The sequence below is a fragment of the Pan troglodytes genome, chromosome 13 (assembly GCF_028858775.2).
Source record: "Pan troglodytes isolate AG18354 chromosome 13, NHGRI_mPanTro3-v2.0_pri, whole genome shotgun sequence".
In the NCBI taxonomy this organism is placed as follows: domain Eukaryota; kingdom Metazoa; phylum Chordata; class Mammalia; order Primates; family Hominidae; genus Pan; species Pan troglodytes.
The window spans coordinates 67,703,579-67,720,924 of record NC_072411.2 but is presented as its reverse complement, the minus strand read 5'-3'; the positions used below and the strand labels follow the sequence as shown (position 1 = coordinate 67,720,924).

The 17,346-nt window shown below is 37.9% G+C and overlaps 2 protein-coding genes across 6 annotated transcripts in view; one reads left to right on the top strand and one right to left on the bottom strand.

Annotated features, from left to right (window-relative positions):
- Positions 1 to 17,346, top strand: part of GALNT3 (polypeptide N-acetylgalactosaminyltransferase 3) — a 210,528-nt gene that overhangs the window by 93,252 nt on the left and 99,930 nt on the right. The gene's annotated exons all lie outside the window — the stretch shown is intronic.
- Positions 15,238 to 17,346, bottom strand: part of CSRNP3 (cysteine and serine rich nuclear protein 3) — a 208,531-nt gene continuing 206,422 nt past the window's right edge. The window contains exon 7 of one of the 3 annotated variants that reach the window (XM_009443626.5): positions 15,238 to 16,742. In XM_009443626.5, coding sequence (XP_009441901.2) covers positions 15,690 to 16,742 — 1,053 coding nt within the window. In that variant the 3' untranslated portion in view covers positions 15,238 to 15,689. The remainder of the gene's footprint in view (positions 16,743 to 17,346) is intronic. The other 2 variants (XM_009443625.5, XM_001144204.7) reach the window with 2 other exon arrangements.

Here is a 17,346-nt window from a genome sequence, read left to right as displayed (position 1 = left end):
TATGTGATTGAAGTTCTCATGTTTGGAATACATGCAATCCCAACACTGAACCTTTAGTGAGTGGGACACAGGCTATAGAAGTGGGGAGAGCCAAGTGGATGTTTCTGAAACTGTTCGTATCCCCCACCCAAATCAAGGTAGTAAATAAAATACAAGTTGTATCGCAGGGGGAATAGTGGAAATTATTAGTACCTTTAGGAACCTAAAAGATATAAGGGTGGTGGTTGCTATCATATCCCCACTTAAGTTGTCTTAATGCAGTGACTTGCTCTTGCAGAACACAGAGATCCTGGGAAATGAGAGTAGATTATTGCAAATTCAATTAATTGGTAGCCTCAACTGCAGTTGCTGTGCCAGATATAGTATCTTTGCTAGAGTGGGTTAACCAACCTCAGTAACATGGATGAGGTCATGTGAACGGCAAATGTCTTTCTTTCTATTCCAATTAGAAAAAGAGGATCAGAAATTGTTTGCATGTGCATGGAATAGGCAACAATATATATTTAGTTTTGTATTCTGTCATAATACAGCACAAAGAGATCTCAACTCTCTAGATTTCCAACAGAATACCACTCCTTTATGATACTATGCTAATTAGGCCAGATGAGCAATAACTTCTCAGCATGCCGGTGGCATTGGTGAAACACACACAAAATGGAGGATAGGAGATAAACCCTTTGAAGAGGTAGGAGGCTGCCACACTAATAAAGTCTTCAGGGATTCTGTGGTGTGGGCAGTTCAGGTTGTCTCTTTCATAGTAAAGATACATTATTACATGCTGCAACTCCCACCATGAAAAGAGAAGCACAACACTTGGTAAGCTTCTTCAGGTTCTAGATTTGACAACGTATTTCTCATTCAGGAATACTGCTCTGACCCGTATGTTGGGCAATGTAAAAGGCTGCCAGCTTTGAGTGAGACGTAGAGCAGGAAAAATCTCAGTAGGAGGTATTGGTTGCAGTCCACCAAGCCCTGTTGTTGGGTCATGTAGGACAGCAGACACCGTGATATTAGTGGTGGCAGTGGTGGGAAAAGATGCTGTGTGGAGGTTATGTCAAGTGCCAGTGGTAGAATCCCAACATAGGCTATGGGATTAAAGCTTTGCCATCTGTAGCAGTAATTCGTATGCCCTTTGAGAAACAACTCCTGATATATTACTGAAGCCTCATGGAGATTATGTGCCTGCTATGGGACACCAAGGCACTGCACCTGTAGAACCACGTATCTTAAGGCAGGGCTAGCAGAACTTTAAGAGATGGATTCTAGAAGTAGAAAACTTGGATCGAGCATAAATAGGACTGGAAGACACAAAAAAAGCTGCATGACAAGACAGTCCCATCTTCCATGTCATTTGCCACTGTTGTCCCTGAACCTCTTCCACAGCTCATCCCTCACTCCATATGGAGGATGCCACATGGCTCACTGCTGGAGGAGGAAAAAGCCTTCAGATTTGGTTTATAGATGGGCTGGTTTAGTAGGTGGATGCCAAACAAGCCAAAAATGCATGGCAGCTACACTGCAGCCTTGTTCAGGAGTAGCTCATGGGGCTAGAGAAAAATCCTTAAAATAGGTAGAGCTTTAAGGTCCACCCGGTTATTCTCTTTGTGTGGAAGAATAAATAGGAGCTCTGTTAGAATATATATGGACTGGTGGGTAGAAGTGAATAGCCTGGCTCAGGATGCTGAAAGCAGAGATATCAGAAGACTGGGGAATAGGAGTCTTGGAGTATAAGCATGTGAATGACATGTGAGAGTGGACACAAAGTGTGAAGATCTTTGTGTCACATGTTAACACCTATCAACTAGAGAGCACCCACTGCAGAAGACACATTAAACAATGGTGTGGACCTGCGTTGTCCAATATTGTATGCACTAGCCACACGTGGCTACTCCAAATTGAAATGTGCTGTAATTGCAAAATTCACACTGGATTTCAAAGACTTAGTCTTCCAAAAAGAATGTAAAATATTACTAATAATATTTATATTGATTACATGTTGAAATTTTTTATATATTGGGTTAAGTGAAATATATTATTAAATTAATTTTATCTTTTTGTTAACTCTTTTTAAGTTGGCTATGAGAACACTTAAAATTACATATGCAGCTCACATTTGTAGCTCACATTATATATATTTTTTGATAGTATTGATATAGACAGAATAACTTGGCCAGTTGGCAGCAAGCAGCCAGCCTCAGTTATTGGCTACTCCAGGGCTGCTGTGATAGGTACATGGATTGGGTGGCAGTGGGAGCCACGAAGGCTCTTCTTGGGTCCATGAGCATGGCCTGCCACTTACCAAGACTGATAAAGCTCCTGCTGCTGCCAAATGTACAGTCTGCCAGCAACAGAGACTGATGCTGAGCCCTCCATATGGCACTATTCTTCTGGAGCCTAACCAGACACTTGTTGGCAGATTGATTACATTGGGCCCCTTCCATCTTAAAAGGGCCAGAGATTTTTTGTGTTTTTATTTGTTGTTTGTTTTAAATAAAAATAGACTTATATTCCAAGTATAAGTTTGCCATTCTTACCTGCAGGGCCTTGGCAAACACCGTTATTCAAGGACTAACAGTATATTTGATCTGCTCACATGGGATCCCACATAACATCATATCAGAGCATGGGCACATGACCATGAGACCCACTGATCATATCATAGACTTCAAAGCTCCCGGCCTGACAGAGCGTTGACTGGCCTGTAGAAGGTGCAGTTGAAGTGCAAGTTTGGAGATGATGTTCCGCATGAATTGGTTACTATCCTCCAGGATCCAGTATAAAGATTGAATAAAAAACCTTTACATAATAATATGTCCCCCATAGGAAGAACACATGGGTGCAAACTCTACTGGGTGGAAGCAGGAATGTCTCTACTTAACATGACCCACTGGAGAAAACTGTGCTTCCTATTCCACAACTCTATAGGGTTAAATGTCTTTGCAGTCTTAAAGGTCCTAGTCCCCAAAGAGGTCACATTTTTATCAGGGGACTAAAGAGTCCCATTGGACTTAAGCTATTGCTACATCCTAGGATTTTTAGGCAAGGAGAAAAAATACCTCACCATCTTGGTAGAGGTATTTGACCTTGATCCTCAGGAAGAGATGGGCCTACTGTTACATAATAGGAGCAGGAAGTAATATTCACTTAGGTGGCTTTTGGCTCTGGGTCACACCACCAAGTAAGCCATTGAGGCTAGCAACTGTGTTTGCTGAAGCTGAGAAGAATGTAGAATTAATAGAGAGGGAGATGGTCAGTTTTAGTTGTGGCTTTAGGACCAGCCAGAGTGGCAGGAACTGTAATTTATTTTACTAACCTTGCTCCTTTAAGTTTTCCCCAGGGAGAGAGGCCCACCAGAATCCTGAAGGAGCTGTTCCCTGAAATTTAAGTGATGACATGAATCTGAGGACCTGAGGGATGGATGTAGAAGACACAGAGCTGTTTTACTTTCAAAAATTCCCTTTCAAGGAAGGACTTGTCCCAGGTCCTAAGAGCGCTGTCAGAAAAACATCCTCCAGCTCTCAGCTCTTTTCAGGCTTTCTCCTCACTGCAGGGTGCCAACTCATCTGAGAGCACTCCCTTTCTAGGGTGGAAGACATCCAGAGACTGACTGTGGCGTGGCTATAAAGGCCCAGCCATTTCAGCCCGCGAGGGGATGACTCAGAGGCTCTCTTATCCTCTAGAGCACTCCAGTGTGGTCGGTCCGCATCACAGCCTGATTTCTGTCTTTTCCTAATCTGCTTCCTCCCGCTAGCTCCCACAAGAATTGATTCCTCATGGAAATCCTGCATGCTAAACTCCATCTCAGAATTGTGTGCTTACAGCAAACACAACCTGAAACACTAGCCTTTCTAAAGCTTCAGTCCTCTCTGTTATTTAGTTCCATATATATATATATATTCTCTTCTTAAAATTCTCATTCGCTCCAAATCTTACGTCTTTGTCTAAGCTCTAGACTTACATTTCCTTCTGTCCATTTGTTATTTTCACTGAGTATCCCAGCATCAATTCAAGCTGTCCAAAATGAACACATCTCTTCCTCCTTATAACATTCTAATTTATGTTGATGATATTTATCTTCTTATGTCCTTCCCCATATTCCACCTATGGTATTTTAGGCTCATAATTATTTTGTTACCTTTAATCTCTCACATCGTAATAGGCTTTCAAATAGCTGACTTTTTCTCTGCTGTAATTACCCACATCTTTCTACTTGCTTGTCTAGAGGGACTCTGCCTGTCTTTTCCCCCACTCCCTCCTCATTGTAGCACATTCTTGCACAGTATCCTACATCAGAGTAGGTTCTTAACTCTTATTTTTTCTAATGAATACTGACTGCAATAGCTACTGCAAAGATTTTTACTCTGGCATTTCCATCCTCCCAAACTGTCTGTGCACTGTAGCCACACTGATATTCCATACTGCAAATCACTCTTATTTGATTGATTTTCCTTTTCTAAAATCTTCAGGATTTCCTGAAGGAAATATCCTTATTTCCCTAAGGATATAAGCCAGATTCCTTGGGTTGATCTTCAAAGCTTTGCACTGTCTAAATGCACTCTCCTAACCTGATTTGTCATTTGTTCTTGATAGTAAATTATCTGTTCTTAACCAGGTCCTTCTGCCCCCACCAGAAGAGTGACGTTGTTCTGATCAGCCTTTCCTCAAATTGTTCCATAATGTGGACTCTGGGGGTAACCCTGCTAGCTGAAATTCTCCCTCTCTCTGAATCTGACACCTTTTCCACTGTTTCAGCCAACCATCTTTCCGTCATCTGAACTCCTATACAGGAGTGGACTTTGCATCACTCATTTTTGTACTTTGCATACATCAGTAAATGTATTTTAAGTCTCTACCATGTTTTAAACACTAAGCTGAATGCTGAGAAGACAGAGAGTAATGAGAAGTGTTTTCTGTTCTCAGGAAGTACTGAGGGGGAGTAGATGCATAAATAAGCTAGTGCAGTGAGACTCGAAGGGGCTCTAATACATGTCTGCTTTGCGTAAAACAACAGGCAAACGATTTTCAGGAGTATTGGAAGGGCAACATAACGGAAAGAATATTTGTGTTTTCTCTTGAAAAATAAATAGATGGTCACTAGAATTGTGCTGTCGGGATAGGTTTATGGGGTGTATATTCTTGGCAGAAGAGACAAGCTGAACAGAAGCAGGGAAAATGGACTAGCAGGTGAAATCTAAGGAACCGCTCTTGTGGGCAGCAGAAGACGTGGGAAGTAAAGGGAGAGCTTGTACCCAGATCTCAGGCGACCTTTTGAGGCATTCCAAGGAGTTTGAATTTTGTTTTGTTGGCAGTGAGGAGGAAACACCACAAAATATGTTTAATTCAGTGAATAACATGTTCAAATTTGAGTTTTAGGATGATCACAAAATCACATATTATTATTTGCTTTTAAAAATGTAGATCCAGTCTCTAAACATAAAACAAGTTGTTGGAAGAAAGTGTCTTGGGTATGATAGGAGATTTAAAAAAACGCATTTTTTTTTCCTTCATCCTACTGCCAATAAAAGTTAAGTTTTAGTTACCTTAAGCCAGTAGCTTTAAACAGATGGGCACATATACGTACCATGTACACGCATATATTCTAAACATCAAATCACACAGATTCTGCTTTAAGCAAAGCAAAACAAAAGTACTACTAAGCAGTTAAGTGAAAGGATGCTACTTACAAGAGATTGAATTTGTCCTTGTAAAAATAGCCTCCAAATTTCATTTATATAAAGAGTTCTCCTCTGGCCCTTGTGTTTGTTTACACATCATCACTTGATGAAGGGGTTGAATAGCTGAGAAAGTAAAGTGCTATAAGCATCTTCACTTAGGGATAAATCCCAATAAAGTTAACACATATTTGAAATGACAATGTAATGAACCATTTCACAGGAACTGACTTCACACACAACTTTTCAAGAATATTATCTGTTACACAGTGGAAGGGAGGTATCCTTGTGTGTGCTGGGACAGCATAACGGATTGCAGTTCAGGATGTAAGAACAAAGGTTTTACACAACAGGCAACAGAAATGCAACAGTAGATACAACTTAGAAACCGGTTTTACTCTGCTGCAAACAAATGGACAAGATATTGTACAATATGTAATAAAAAGTACAGCATAATACAAGTGCCACTAATAAAAGAAACTTAAGGATAAGACTTAAAAATGCTTATTTGTTATATATATATACACACTGCAATAAAAAGCCACAATAAATACACGAATTTCCATGTCATTCATAATAAATACTGAAAATATAAATACAGAAGACTACAGCTAATATGAATAAATTATTACAACATAAGGTCCAGGTTAGGTTCTGTTGAATATTATTGTAGCTTATTTTATATACCCTTTGGCATTTTTGATGTTATAACTTATACACAAGAGAAATCAATCTAGAAACTGTGTGACATACAACATGACATCTTAGTGTAACATGACTGTATGTGTGGACTGGAGTTGATTTTCCTCCTTTTCAACTGTTTTAAGTCATTAGATTGAACATAACTAATAAATATCTATTGAAGTGCTGTTGATATTGAGTAAAAGTAACAATAAAAATCAGTAGAAAGATAAAACTAATCATAACGTCACAAAATACAGTTCAGTGACTTTTCTGAGTTTTTAAAGTTACTTTTTTTTTTTTGCCAGCAACAAACAAACAAAAAATAAGAAAGCAAATATTCTCAAAAGACTTCCCTTGTGTAAGGACCATTCCCAATATCTGAATGGTTCAACACAGACTGAAGGATAACACCCAAGTCCTTTGGATCATTTGATCTACCAATACATTCAGCTCACTAGATTCCACCAGAATTTGCAAATGTACCAAATTTCTATGGCAGTTGGAAAGTGAGACATAGTTGATGTCTAAAACTATGATCAAGATGAAGACACTGCAAAAAGTGACATATGTCTATGCAACCAATTATACATATTTTTAAAATGGGAAACGTATTTTTGACAAATGTCAAATGATCTATCAAATTGATATACCCTGTGACACTGAGGGAAACACACTGAAAGAACAAAGTGCCATTTTCTGCATAAACAGGCATTAACCAGTACATATGTATTAATAGTTCTATCTTAAGAGGCTAGTACACCAGAAATTCAATAAACTAAAAATAAAGCAGATCAACTTTACTAAGACACAATAAAGGCTGAGGTTCTTAGGAACAGAGCTGTAATCTACAGGTTTATTTTTATTTTATTTTTTTACTATTTCTGTACTGTAAATTTCTAGCATTTATTATACATCAAACACTTTTGAAACATGTTTCACAAACTATGCCTCAGACTTATTTCAATAGAGGTGCCTAGAGTCAATTAAAACATGGGCCAAATTTTATTCAACATTCTTTACATGATCATTCTATAGCATTAGCCTTTTTTTTTTTTTTTTTTTTAAATAAAAAAGGTCATTTCCCCCTAGTGTTATTTGTGGGGAGTAACCACACTGATGTGGCTGTCATTTCACAAGAGCATCCGAGTTTGGGAGATATGCAGCTGTACCAAGATTGAAAAAAATCCCATGGAGAAAGGAAACATTGATTTCGGGGGTGCTCCTCATCTTCTGGTGAGTTCTGACTCTGAGTTGGGTGTCAACTCTGAGCAGATAAAAAAGGCTCTGAAAGCTCCAGGGAGTGCTTGAATCAAGTGATGTAACCAGAAAAATCACCATTTCTCCAGGACACCTCCCTTCGTTTTCAGGCCTTGTCAAGAAGACAAATTTTTAAATCATTTTCCTGACCCCTGAGAAAGCAGGAAGCCATTGTTTAAATAACACAAGGACAAAGGCTGGGATCAAATGGTGGCTGTGTAAATCTCTGGAGTCATTTTATTCCATCAGACTCTTCACAACTACTCCTATCTCCCACAGGAGGTGTGGAAAAACTTTGGATTCTTATTTGTCATTTTAAGCCAAGGAAAGATTAATGAGAAGGTCATTACTTAGAAGTAAGAATGTAGAAAATGCTTACTTTTTGTAATTGTAACTTCTTAGAAAATGGAACAGCTTAAAAGTCAAGTCATTTGATCCTAGTTCTGATGTTTGTACTGGGGATCTGAAACAGTCACTTTTCCTGACATTAGCTACCGACATAAGAGCAATCACAAGAACAAACAACAACAACAGCAAAAATGAAAACCTAGTACAGCCATATTTGTCAAAAGTTGGTCATGTTACAGACCATTGTCTCTGAATCCGTGTCTTTCTTTAAAAATCTGATTTCTTAGGAGACTTATGGAATGATCATATATTAATGTAATAATCACCAAATGTAGGGGGAAACCCAACTTCCCTTGAATCCCCTAGTACAATGGCCCAAATCACCACAACTGTTGCCAGGTGCCTAACCCTCAAAGACTGGCCAAGATATTTTCTTATTGTGAGAAAACCTAAGAGAGCTGAATTGTGTTGCCAAGGAAACTGCCTTCCCTAGAGATGTTAAGAATAGACGGCGATCTCTCCTGTTGGGCATGCCTAAGTGACAGTCTGCCCTGGTGGTAGATCGATGAGCCATATGACCTCTGGAGATCCCTCCTAGTCTCAGGACCATAAATTTGAAGAATATAGAAGAATCTCAAACTTTCCATTATTCACACACAGTTGGCCATTGTGAGTATCTTTGAAAAGATTAAACTATTCTGAGATCCCCATTTGGCATGACTAGTGCCTAATGAATCAGGGTTCAGATGGTAACCCATGGCAGTGGGCTTTATTTGTTTGAGACACAAGTGAAATGACTTTGCCAACTATTACATCTTAAAATCAATCATTTTCAGATATCATTTGGATACCATTAAATAACTCAAGGATCAACACTAAATAAATTAAAAAACAACAACAACCACCACCACCACCAGGCAACAAGTTCCTAGGTTAGATACTTAGGTTTTTCCACTTTAGGGTAATTGAGATTTAGATTTTATTTTTTCTTCTCTTTTTTATTAAATAAAGTTGCAAAAATGTATATAGATCTTTAAATTTGTTTTAAAGAGGGGTGGCTTTTTTAATGGCTAAGGAAAAAAGCTTGGTGACCACATGAAAAGGAGGAGCAAAACAAAATTGGATACAATGTACTACAAAGGTAGAAATTTCAAACTCCTTTTCCATAGGTCCCCTATGTAGAGACAACAGCAAAACCATTATTAGGAAGCCATGTCCCTGACAAGAAGGGTGGGGGGTAGTGGCCTTATCCAGTGTGGCAGTAGGACTTGATGAAGGTCTCTGGTGATACAAGTACCTAGATAAATTTAAAAGAGACATTTTCTAGGTCAATTTTCTTCCAGATACTCATTAATAAATACCTTTTAAGATAATCCCAAGACAGATAAAAATATTGGGAGAAAACCAAAAGAGAAAGGAAAGAGATCCTCTAACAAAGAAGCTACTCTAAAGTTACAACTAAAACTGTTCAATCAGGTCACATAAATTAACTTAGACAATGGCAAGGCTAATTTCTACCACAAATTTGTCTCCTTCTAACCCTTTCTAATCAATATACATTATCTTAAAAATATTTAAATGGCCTCACATGTCACTAAAATGAGTTAACGAATGAACTTAACTATCACCGTGGTAATGATAAAGAGAGGAGTTACATCATTAGCATGCTGAATACAAATGTTATCCAAAATAAATTCTATCACATTCCTTTGAAACTTTAGTCCTGCCAGAAACTTTTATGAGAGATGACATAAAGTGACACAGTGAAGTTGACATTTCTTGAATTATAAGCCAATGCAAAGGATCAAATTTATAAAAGCAATTACCCTGTATAGTGATATATTTATCACAAGTAAAAGAAAGTAGTCACCAACGTGACTTACATCTTTGAAATGACCTCATTTCCCATGGATACAACAAGTATCTGTATTTACTAAAATTCCAGGCTAGATGTGAATATTTTTAAAATCTACATATAAAAGTAAACTGAAACATATTGTTTTAGGCTTTGAATCTGGTTGTATTCACTCTCCTGGTTCCCATCATTCTACTGGCATTACCACTCTCAGGATAGGAAACCCAAGGCATGCCAAGACAGCACAGACTTAGACTAGCCTGAGAACTGATCACCAGGTAAAACACAGGTCATATCAAATGTTTCAGCTTGAATTTCTGGAAAAAAAGAATAAAACAAAACAACTGCATTGTTTAGGAAGGGGGTCTCAAGGTCCAGTTTGAAAAAGCCAAGAAAGGAGTCAAAATAAAATTTAGAAGTGACTGTTTTAAGGACTCACATTGAATATCTAGATTTGGTAGGTAAAATGTGAAAGAAGAGCTTTTTTTAAATGTCTGCACTTTTTACTTTTGACAATCATGAAAGTCATTGATCACTTATTTTAATATAAAATGTGTTTAAATTTTTTAACAAAATAGTTTCTTTAGAATGCTGTAGGTGTGTGTTTTTATTTTCTAAAGCATCAAATGACTTACAGACTGTAAAAATGTAATTGATATGAATGTTGGTCAGCAGATGTGAGCACCAACTGGGCTGAAAGGGTGTCCACATTGTAACTGCCCCTTCTAGGTTTGGGGCTGCCATTTGTAACTCTAGTCTTTATGATGTAATAAGATCTGGCTTAGCTCTGCTGAGATTTTTTTTTCATAATTCCTAGAAGACACCACCACTTATTAAGCTTTTATTGCGTCCTCACTTCCACTCTGATACTTCCATAATTCTAGTGGGTATTAAAATTGCTGATATTCAATTAAGTCAATCAAATTCTTTACTACTATAGAAAACATCTGATGAGCTGTGCAATTGGTGCAGAGCTACAGCATTTTGGCTTAGGCATTTTTGTTATTCCAGCACTAGTTAGCAGATTTCAGAAAAAGTAATGCAATCAGAAGGTGAAAATTCATATTAGACCTAATATAGAGTAATCAAGCCTTTAAACTTTGGGTTTTGGTTGTGGTAAGAATACAACCAACAGTTCTAATTTAAAATTACAGACAAGTCTTGCCTTTGAAAGCACAAAGGTGCTTCCCATTAAAGCCTGGTATTTAATACACTGGCTATAATGGCACTGCAAACTGTCATCAAGAGAATAAGGAAGAGAGATGCCATTTTAAAGAGAAATATTGAGTTATGTTTGGAGAAATAGAAGGCTTCATGACACGTTTAAAAAAGGCAGTCTCCTGTTGGCTTCTGAGAATATAAATTTTCCACCTGCTAATTTGATGGTTTGTAATTCCAGCTGAAAGTGATGGAGTCTAACAACGTCTCTGTTTTCCACCTGCTGCAAAGTGATGTCTTTGGAATTTGCAACAGGATTTTGCTGTTTTGATAGGCTTTTTATAAATAGAAGTAAGAGTGATTGTGTTCCACACTGTTGTCTTAAAAGTTTCCTGAAATGTTTCCTGGGTTATGCATGAGTCAAATCCTCCTTGAAACTGTCTGATAGGAGTTTGCTGGTGTAAATTTAGCATCACTTATATAGGTCTAACATTGAAGAAGCAATTAATCAAAAATTTCTTTTTCATTTGATTCAGTCCTAGCTGAGTCCCGATTTAATTCATACATTTCAGATGGAGGGAGAGAGATGAAGGGCGATCCAGTGAGTTCTATAATTTAGGTAAAGGAAGCATCTTTTAGTTGCAGCTCACATATAATTAGACAAGAACTGATGTCAGTTTTTCTAATGTCACTTGATAAAATCACATATTAAGAGGATTTGAGAAAGCTTGATTATTTCATGCCACCCTTCATTAATATTATCCATTATAATTTGTAGTGTTCCCCTCTTTTTACTACCCAAGACAGTTGTTCTAACACAGCATGTGTTCAGTACATATTTGTTGAAAGAAAGAATTGATACTTAATAAATTTTGAATATAAAGACCAGAGTCATAAACTTGTGCAACAATATCAAAAATTGAAATAAAAGAAACAGTGATTAGCAAGTTATAGAAAGTAAATCATGGTATGTTTTCCTGTTTAATGGTAATCATACCAAAATTTTGCCTAGAAGTCATCTATTAGAATGTAAAATTTTAAAGAACATAGCCACTTAACATACTCTCTTTGCTTCTTGATTAATTTGTAACTAGTGTTTTTGCAACTCATAGTTTTTTTTTTGGAGGGAAGGAATTCAGGGAGTATTGCAGGGCCATATATGATTGTGAAGATTTTAAACATACTAAGAAACATTAGTTTCACATTTTACATGTGGCTGTCACATTGAGAAAATGGTTTTATCACAAAGAAATGATGGGCTTTCAAAAAGTAACTATATTATTCAATCAACCAAAAGACATGAGACAAATGAATTTTACCCACGTCTTAATAATTAATGATCAAGAGATAAGGAGGAAAAACTTAAGTAAATCTCTTTCATTGACTTCGTTCTCCCAAAGGAAATTGGGAATGACAAAGGAGATGCAAGCTGCTTCAGCCACTTGACTTTCAAATCAATTTATAACTGGGAATTAAGTCCCATTTAAAGGTATAGGACTGGTACTAGAATAGCCAGGGCTGGAGCATGAAGCTTTGCAATTGATAGTGAATGACTAAAAAGTTGTGTGTCAAAGAAGACTACAGTTTGGCTAGATATACTATGGAGGCAATACAACAGCTGCAGGTCAGGTTATTGTGTCTTGGCATAAAGATCTTAAGTATTCCAACTGGCTGCATGTAGCTTGATCCCCATTTTTAAAAGCTTAGAAGGACTGTAGCACTTTCCTGGCATGTGGGCAGTTCTTTGTTGAATAGAACGGCTATTAATGGAAAAAAAAGTCATCTGGAACAGTGTGCTCTCTCAGCTTTTCTGGGAAAGGAACTAACAATGAAATGATTCCATCATAAGTATGTTTGCAACTTTGACCTGATATTTTCAAACTACAGCTTTACCAATTATCCTCTTTTCTAAATGACACTTTTTTTAGATCATAAAGCCCAACCAGATTCTGGGGTCAGAAAAACTCAATACTGACTACTGGCCATTGCCTGAAATCTGTCATTCTCTAAGTGTGTGATATGCATATATTTTGTACGTGTGTGCATGTGTATGTGTTAGGTATATGGGAGAGTTTTAATAGGTAGCCTGTATATGTGGTTTGTGGGAGATGTTTACAGGTTAGTCAGGTATAAGAAAAGTTGGAATAGAAGCTGTCATGATTGGAAGGGTAATTCTTCTCACAGGGCAGTGACTTTCTACCCTAGATAAATGGATAGGGGAAAAAAACCTCTGTTTTCTTAAGCATCCTTTTGGAAACAAAGCTAGAAAACAAAGACCTAGCCAGAAATAAAAAAGTAGGCTTCATGTCATCTTAGGAAAATAAAGCTGAACTAAAATTAAAATATCCCTTTTCAGAAACTGGACTGTCATTCTACCCTTCAGCTTTGCTCAGGCTGGAGCTGGCTCTTCCCCACTCTCCCACACTCTGTGTTCCAAGAATAACCTCAGAGTACTTCACAAGCAGATCCTTCAAGAGCTTGTAATGGTCCAGCAAATACAGTACACATGATCCTTTCATGTGCTTGAATGAAGGAACAATAGCCTCTTGTCATTTTCTCTTTGGGCCTGTGCTCTTTAGATTGTATCAGTAGGGGGAAAATTTTGGAGATTAATCACTAAAAACTGTCGCTTTGCAGACAACATGGGATATATATATATATATATATATATATATACACACACACACACAAACATACATATATGTATGTGTATATATATGTGTGTGTGTGTATATATATATATATATGTATATTTGAGATTTCAACAAATCCTCATTCTGATTAGCCCAAAGGGCCATTCAAAAGGAACAACCCTGCTCTCATTACTGCAACCTACATAAAGACAAACCCAAAGCTCTTTTAATGTTAATATTAATAGTTATAAATTTGGCCCAATGGAGCGGGGAAGAGAAGGGGCAGAAACCAACTGCACAGTGGAAGAGCTGCCAAGTAAACATTTTTTCCCCAAAACAAAGTTTAGTAGAAACTTTTCCATTGGAGGACTTTCTCTAGATCAAGCATTTTTAAGTTCAATTAAATAAAATATTTGTTTTAGAAATTGAGATCTACAATATATTTATATCCATAATTCTAAACACCCAAGTCTAAAAGACATAAAAAATAAGTAGCGATGCAGTCACTGAATAGCAAGTCATGTCCACATTTCAAATAGTTATAAAACATGTGAAGTGATATAACAATAGAAGGTCAAAAATATGAAACAGGTTTAGCATAGTCATATTGCATTGGAAAAAAAAGGCAGAATTACACTATTTAGTTACCTAAATTAATTTACAGGGAAATGGGATCCTAGAAGTCCTCCGACAAACCAAGTGCAGGTAATCTAAAGGTGGGGAGTGCATGTTTTATTTCTATCTGTTCTCTTTAATAAGAGAATGTGAGGTAATTAGAAAGTATGCAATGCATTCTGGACTGTTCTGCTAGTTGTCCCAGGCAAGACAAATCAAAATGCTTCAGAAAAGAAAGGCCTAGTTGAGTATTTGGGTAGAGGCCCCCCTTCAATCAGCTAGTCACTAAGTGGAAATCTCATTATACACTGATTTTGTAGAGATGGATTGATCACGCTGGAGAAAAGGCTGGTTGCTGAGGTCGTGTCTCTTCCATGTTTCCTCAGCCTCCTCTGCATTTACTGAGTTAGGTCCTCAGAGTGGTGAAGGAAAATAGGTCATTTTCCCTTCATAAGTATCATTGGATGATTCCTCTATATTAATTATATGAACCTTATAATAGTTAAAGATCTTTTTAATTTTTTAAAAAATTTTTTCATCTCAAAGAGTTCTCAGTCCCCACCCCACACGAGGTACCGTGAAGGGGCACTAAAGTGCATTTTGATGTAGGGGGTAGAGCTTAAAGGTGCTGTCCAAGCTAAGAATCAAGAAGATGCTGTTTAAAAAAGAAAGGCAATTCCTTCTACCTCCATCTCTGGAGTCAGCTGAGGGAGGGCAGTGAACTAGACTCTCCCCAGAGGATTGTCCTAACTCTTAACTTTAGAGAAAACTGTGTAAGGACCTGCACATATAGAATCATTTATTTGTCCAAAATAGCAAAAATAGGCCTATTTCACCCTTAAGAATTTGCAAATCTGATCAGTCATGATCATAAAAATGTGAATGGATTCCAGATGCAATCCATGTGGGCATGCTCTGTGGAACTAGCTATGCATCTTCAGCTTGAATGAACATGCGGCTGCTCATTTTCATCAAAACATGACTTCTAAACTACCATAAATAAAATACACATGGAACAATTAAATCTTTTTCTTACAATAATTACTTTTACATTAAAAAGTCATCATTATCTTCAGATATATTGAAAATTAGGACTCTAAATCTTATTATTTCCCAGCCTTAGTTAACAATCTTGCACAGGCCCGATAATCCAAAATTTGGAGCTCTGATCTACACAGATTGGCAGGTTTCACACAGTTTGACAGGTAGGCAACTGTGAGATATGCATTTTAAAATTTAGCATTTTCTATCAAAACAGTCTGAAATCTTTTAAAATCCCTACAGAGACTGTATTTGTGCAATGCCACAGTCATGTGGCTAGAAAGGAAAAAACAAAATACAGTCTGGAAGATTAACCACCGTCCAAGTTTTCTTGGTCTTCAGTTTAAACAATGATGAGCCCAGGAAATCCAATTAAATACAGTGCCTTAAATAAGAGAAGAGTTGGTCCTAGAATAATTTAAGCTACTAAACAGGGACTGTCTCAACCACGGGTGATTTGATGCACTCTTCATGCAATATGCTCTTTTCTGCAAGGCTCAAAGAATTTTCAGCAGGATGCTCTGAAATGTGACTGTCACCATTCAATGCAGAGACAAACCCTTCTTGGGAGGGGCCTTTCAAGTATGAGTGAAATTCCACTTGAGGGTGATTGGACCTGTGTTCAGGATATAAACTATTGCAGGGCACACCGCTATCATTTTCGGAAGAGGAGCAGCAAACGATTACAGAGGGGTTGGCAGCTGGGTAGTGGGAGGCACCATAGGCCTCTTCTGCTTGTCGGGCATAGTCAACGAATTGCTCCGGGGTCATAGTGTAAGGCACCAGCGAAAGGGTACCATTTTTGACAGTGTCTCTTTCAGAATAGTTCTCAGAGATCTGATTTGGAGTTCCTGGAATGTGGCTATCTATTTGGTAATACAGAGTTGAAGAGTTGGCATAAAAAGAAGCATTCTTTGCATGGCTTTCGTGAACGGCGGTGCCATCAGAATAACAAAGAACTGAAGGAAGAGGGACAACTTCGGCATGGGTGCCCAAACCTTCCACGAAGCCATCTCCTTTGTCATCATCGTCATCCTCCTCCTCCTCTTCCTCTTCTTCTTCCTCCTCCTCCTCGTCTGACTCACTAGGTGCCAAGCTTTGCGTGCTAGAATCTGTGACTCCGCTGCAAAAGCTGCTCCCATCCTCCTCTTCTTCCTCCTCCTCTCCTTGGCAATCTAATTCTTCAGCCGACTGCAGGTGCAGCACTGCAGCCTGGGGTTCAGTTTCAATCTCAAAACTGTCTGCGATTGAATATTCTACGGAGTGAGCGACAGGGCCCATAGAACTACTGTGAGCACTTATCTCACTGTGGCAGCCATTCAGCGTGGGGATTTGCTGCTCTCGGTTTTTCTCCAGTTCAAGTTTCATTATTGTGTGCAAAAAGTGAGTCCGAACACGGATAGGATTAAATTCAATTCTACCTGCTGTGTTACTACATCCTTCTTTAGTGCAACCACATGGGAAAGACATACGATCCACCTTGGAAGGAAGAACACAGATTAGCACCATGGAACTATTACAAACCAAATAAACGCCCAGAACTTTTCAGCAATTTCTTTGAATTAAGTAATCCATCCACTTAATTCCACATATGCCAGAGCAAATGACAACCAAACTTCAAATAGAAATGAAAAGGGGGAAGTGAGGGCTTAAAACATAAGAGTTAACTGCTTTTTATACCTATATTCAAAATAAAAATGGGTTATGGGCATAAGTGTGTATTTTCAGTTCACTGACCCACTCCATGGCTTTCTCCCCTTTCTTCTCTATTCCCTACTTTCCCTTCCCTCCACTTCTTTAATTTTGCTCCCATGTTTTCAATGCTCCTGTCTTTCCCCCAAGTTCCTTTTCTTTCTGCTGCACCCCAGCTTTTGTGCCTGATTTTAAACAAACTTACTGTACTCCTCTCCACATGCTATTAATCTAACATATATGATGTACCCCATGTTAACTTTTCCTTTTGCTTTTGCTTATTATAAAGGTGCTTTTCCCTTTACTTATTATAAAATGGACTTATACAACTTAGCATCATGCAACCTCACAATTTGCTCTCGTTTGCTTACCTTCTTATTGTTTGGGGTGC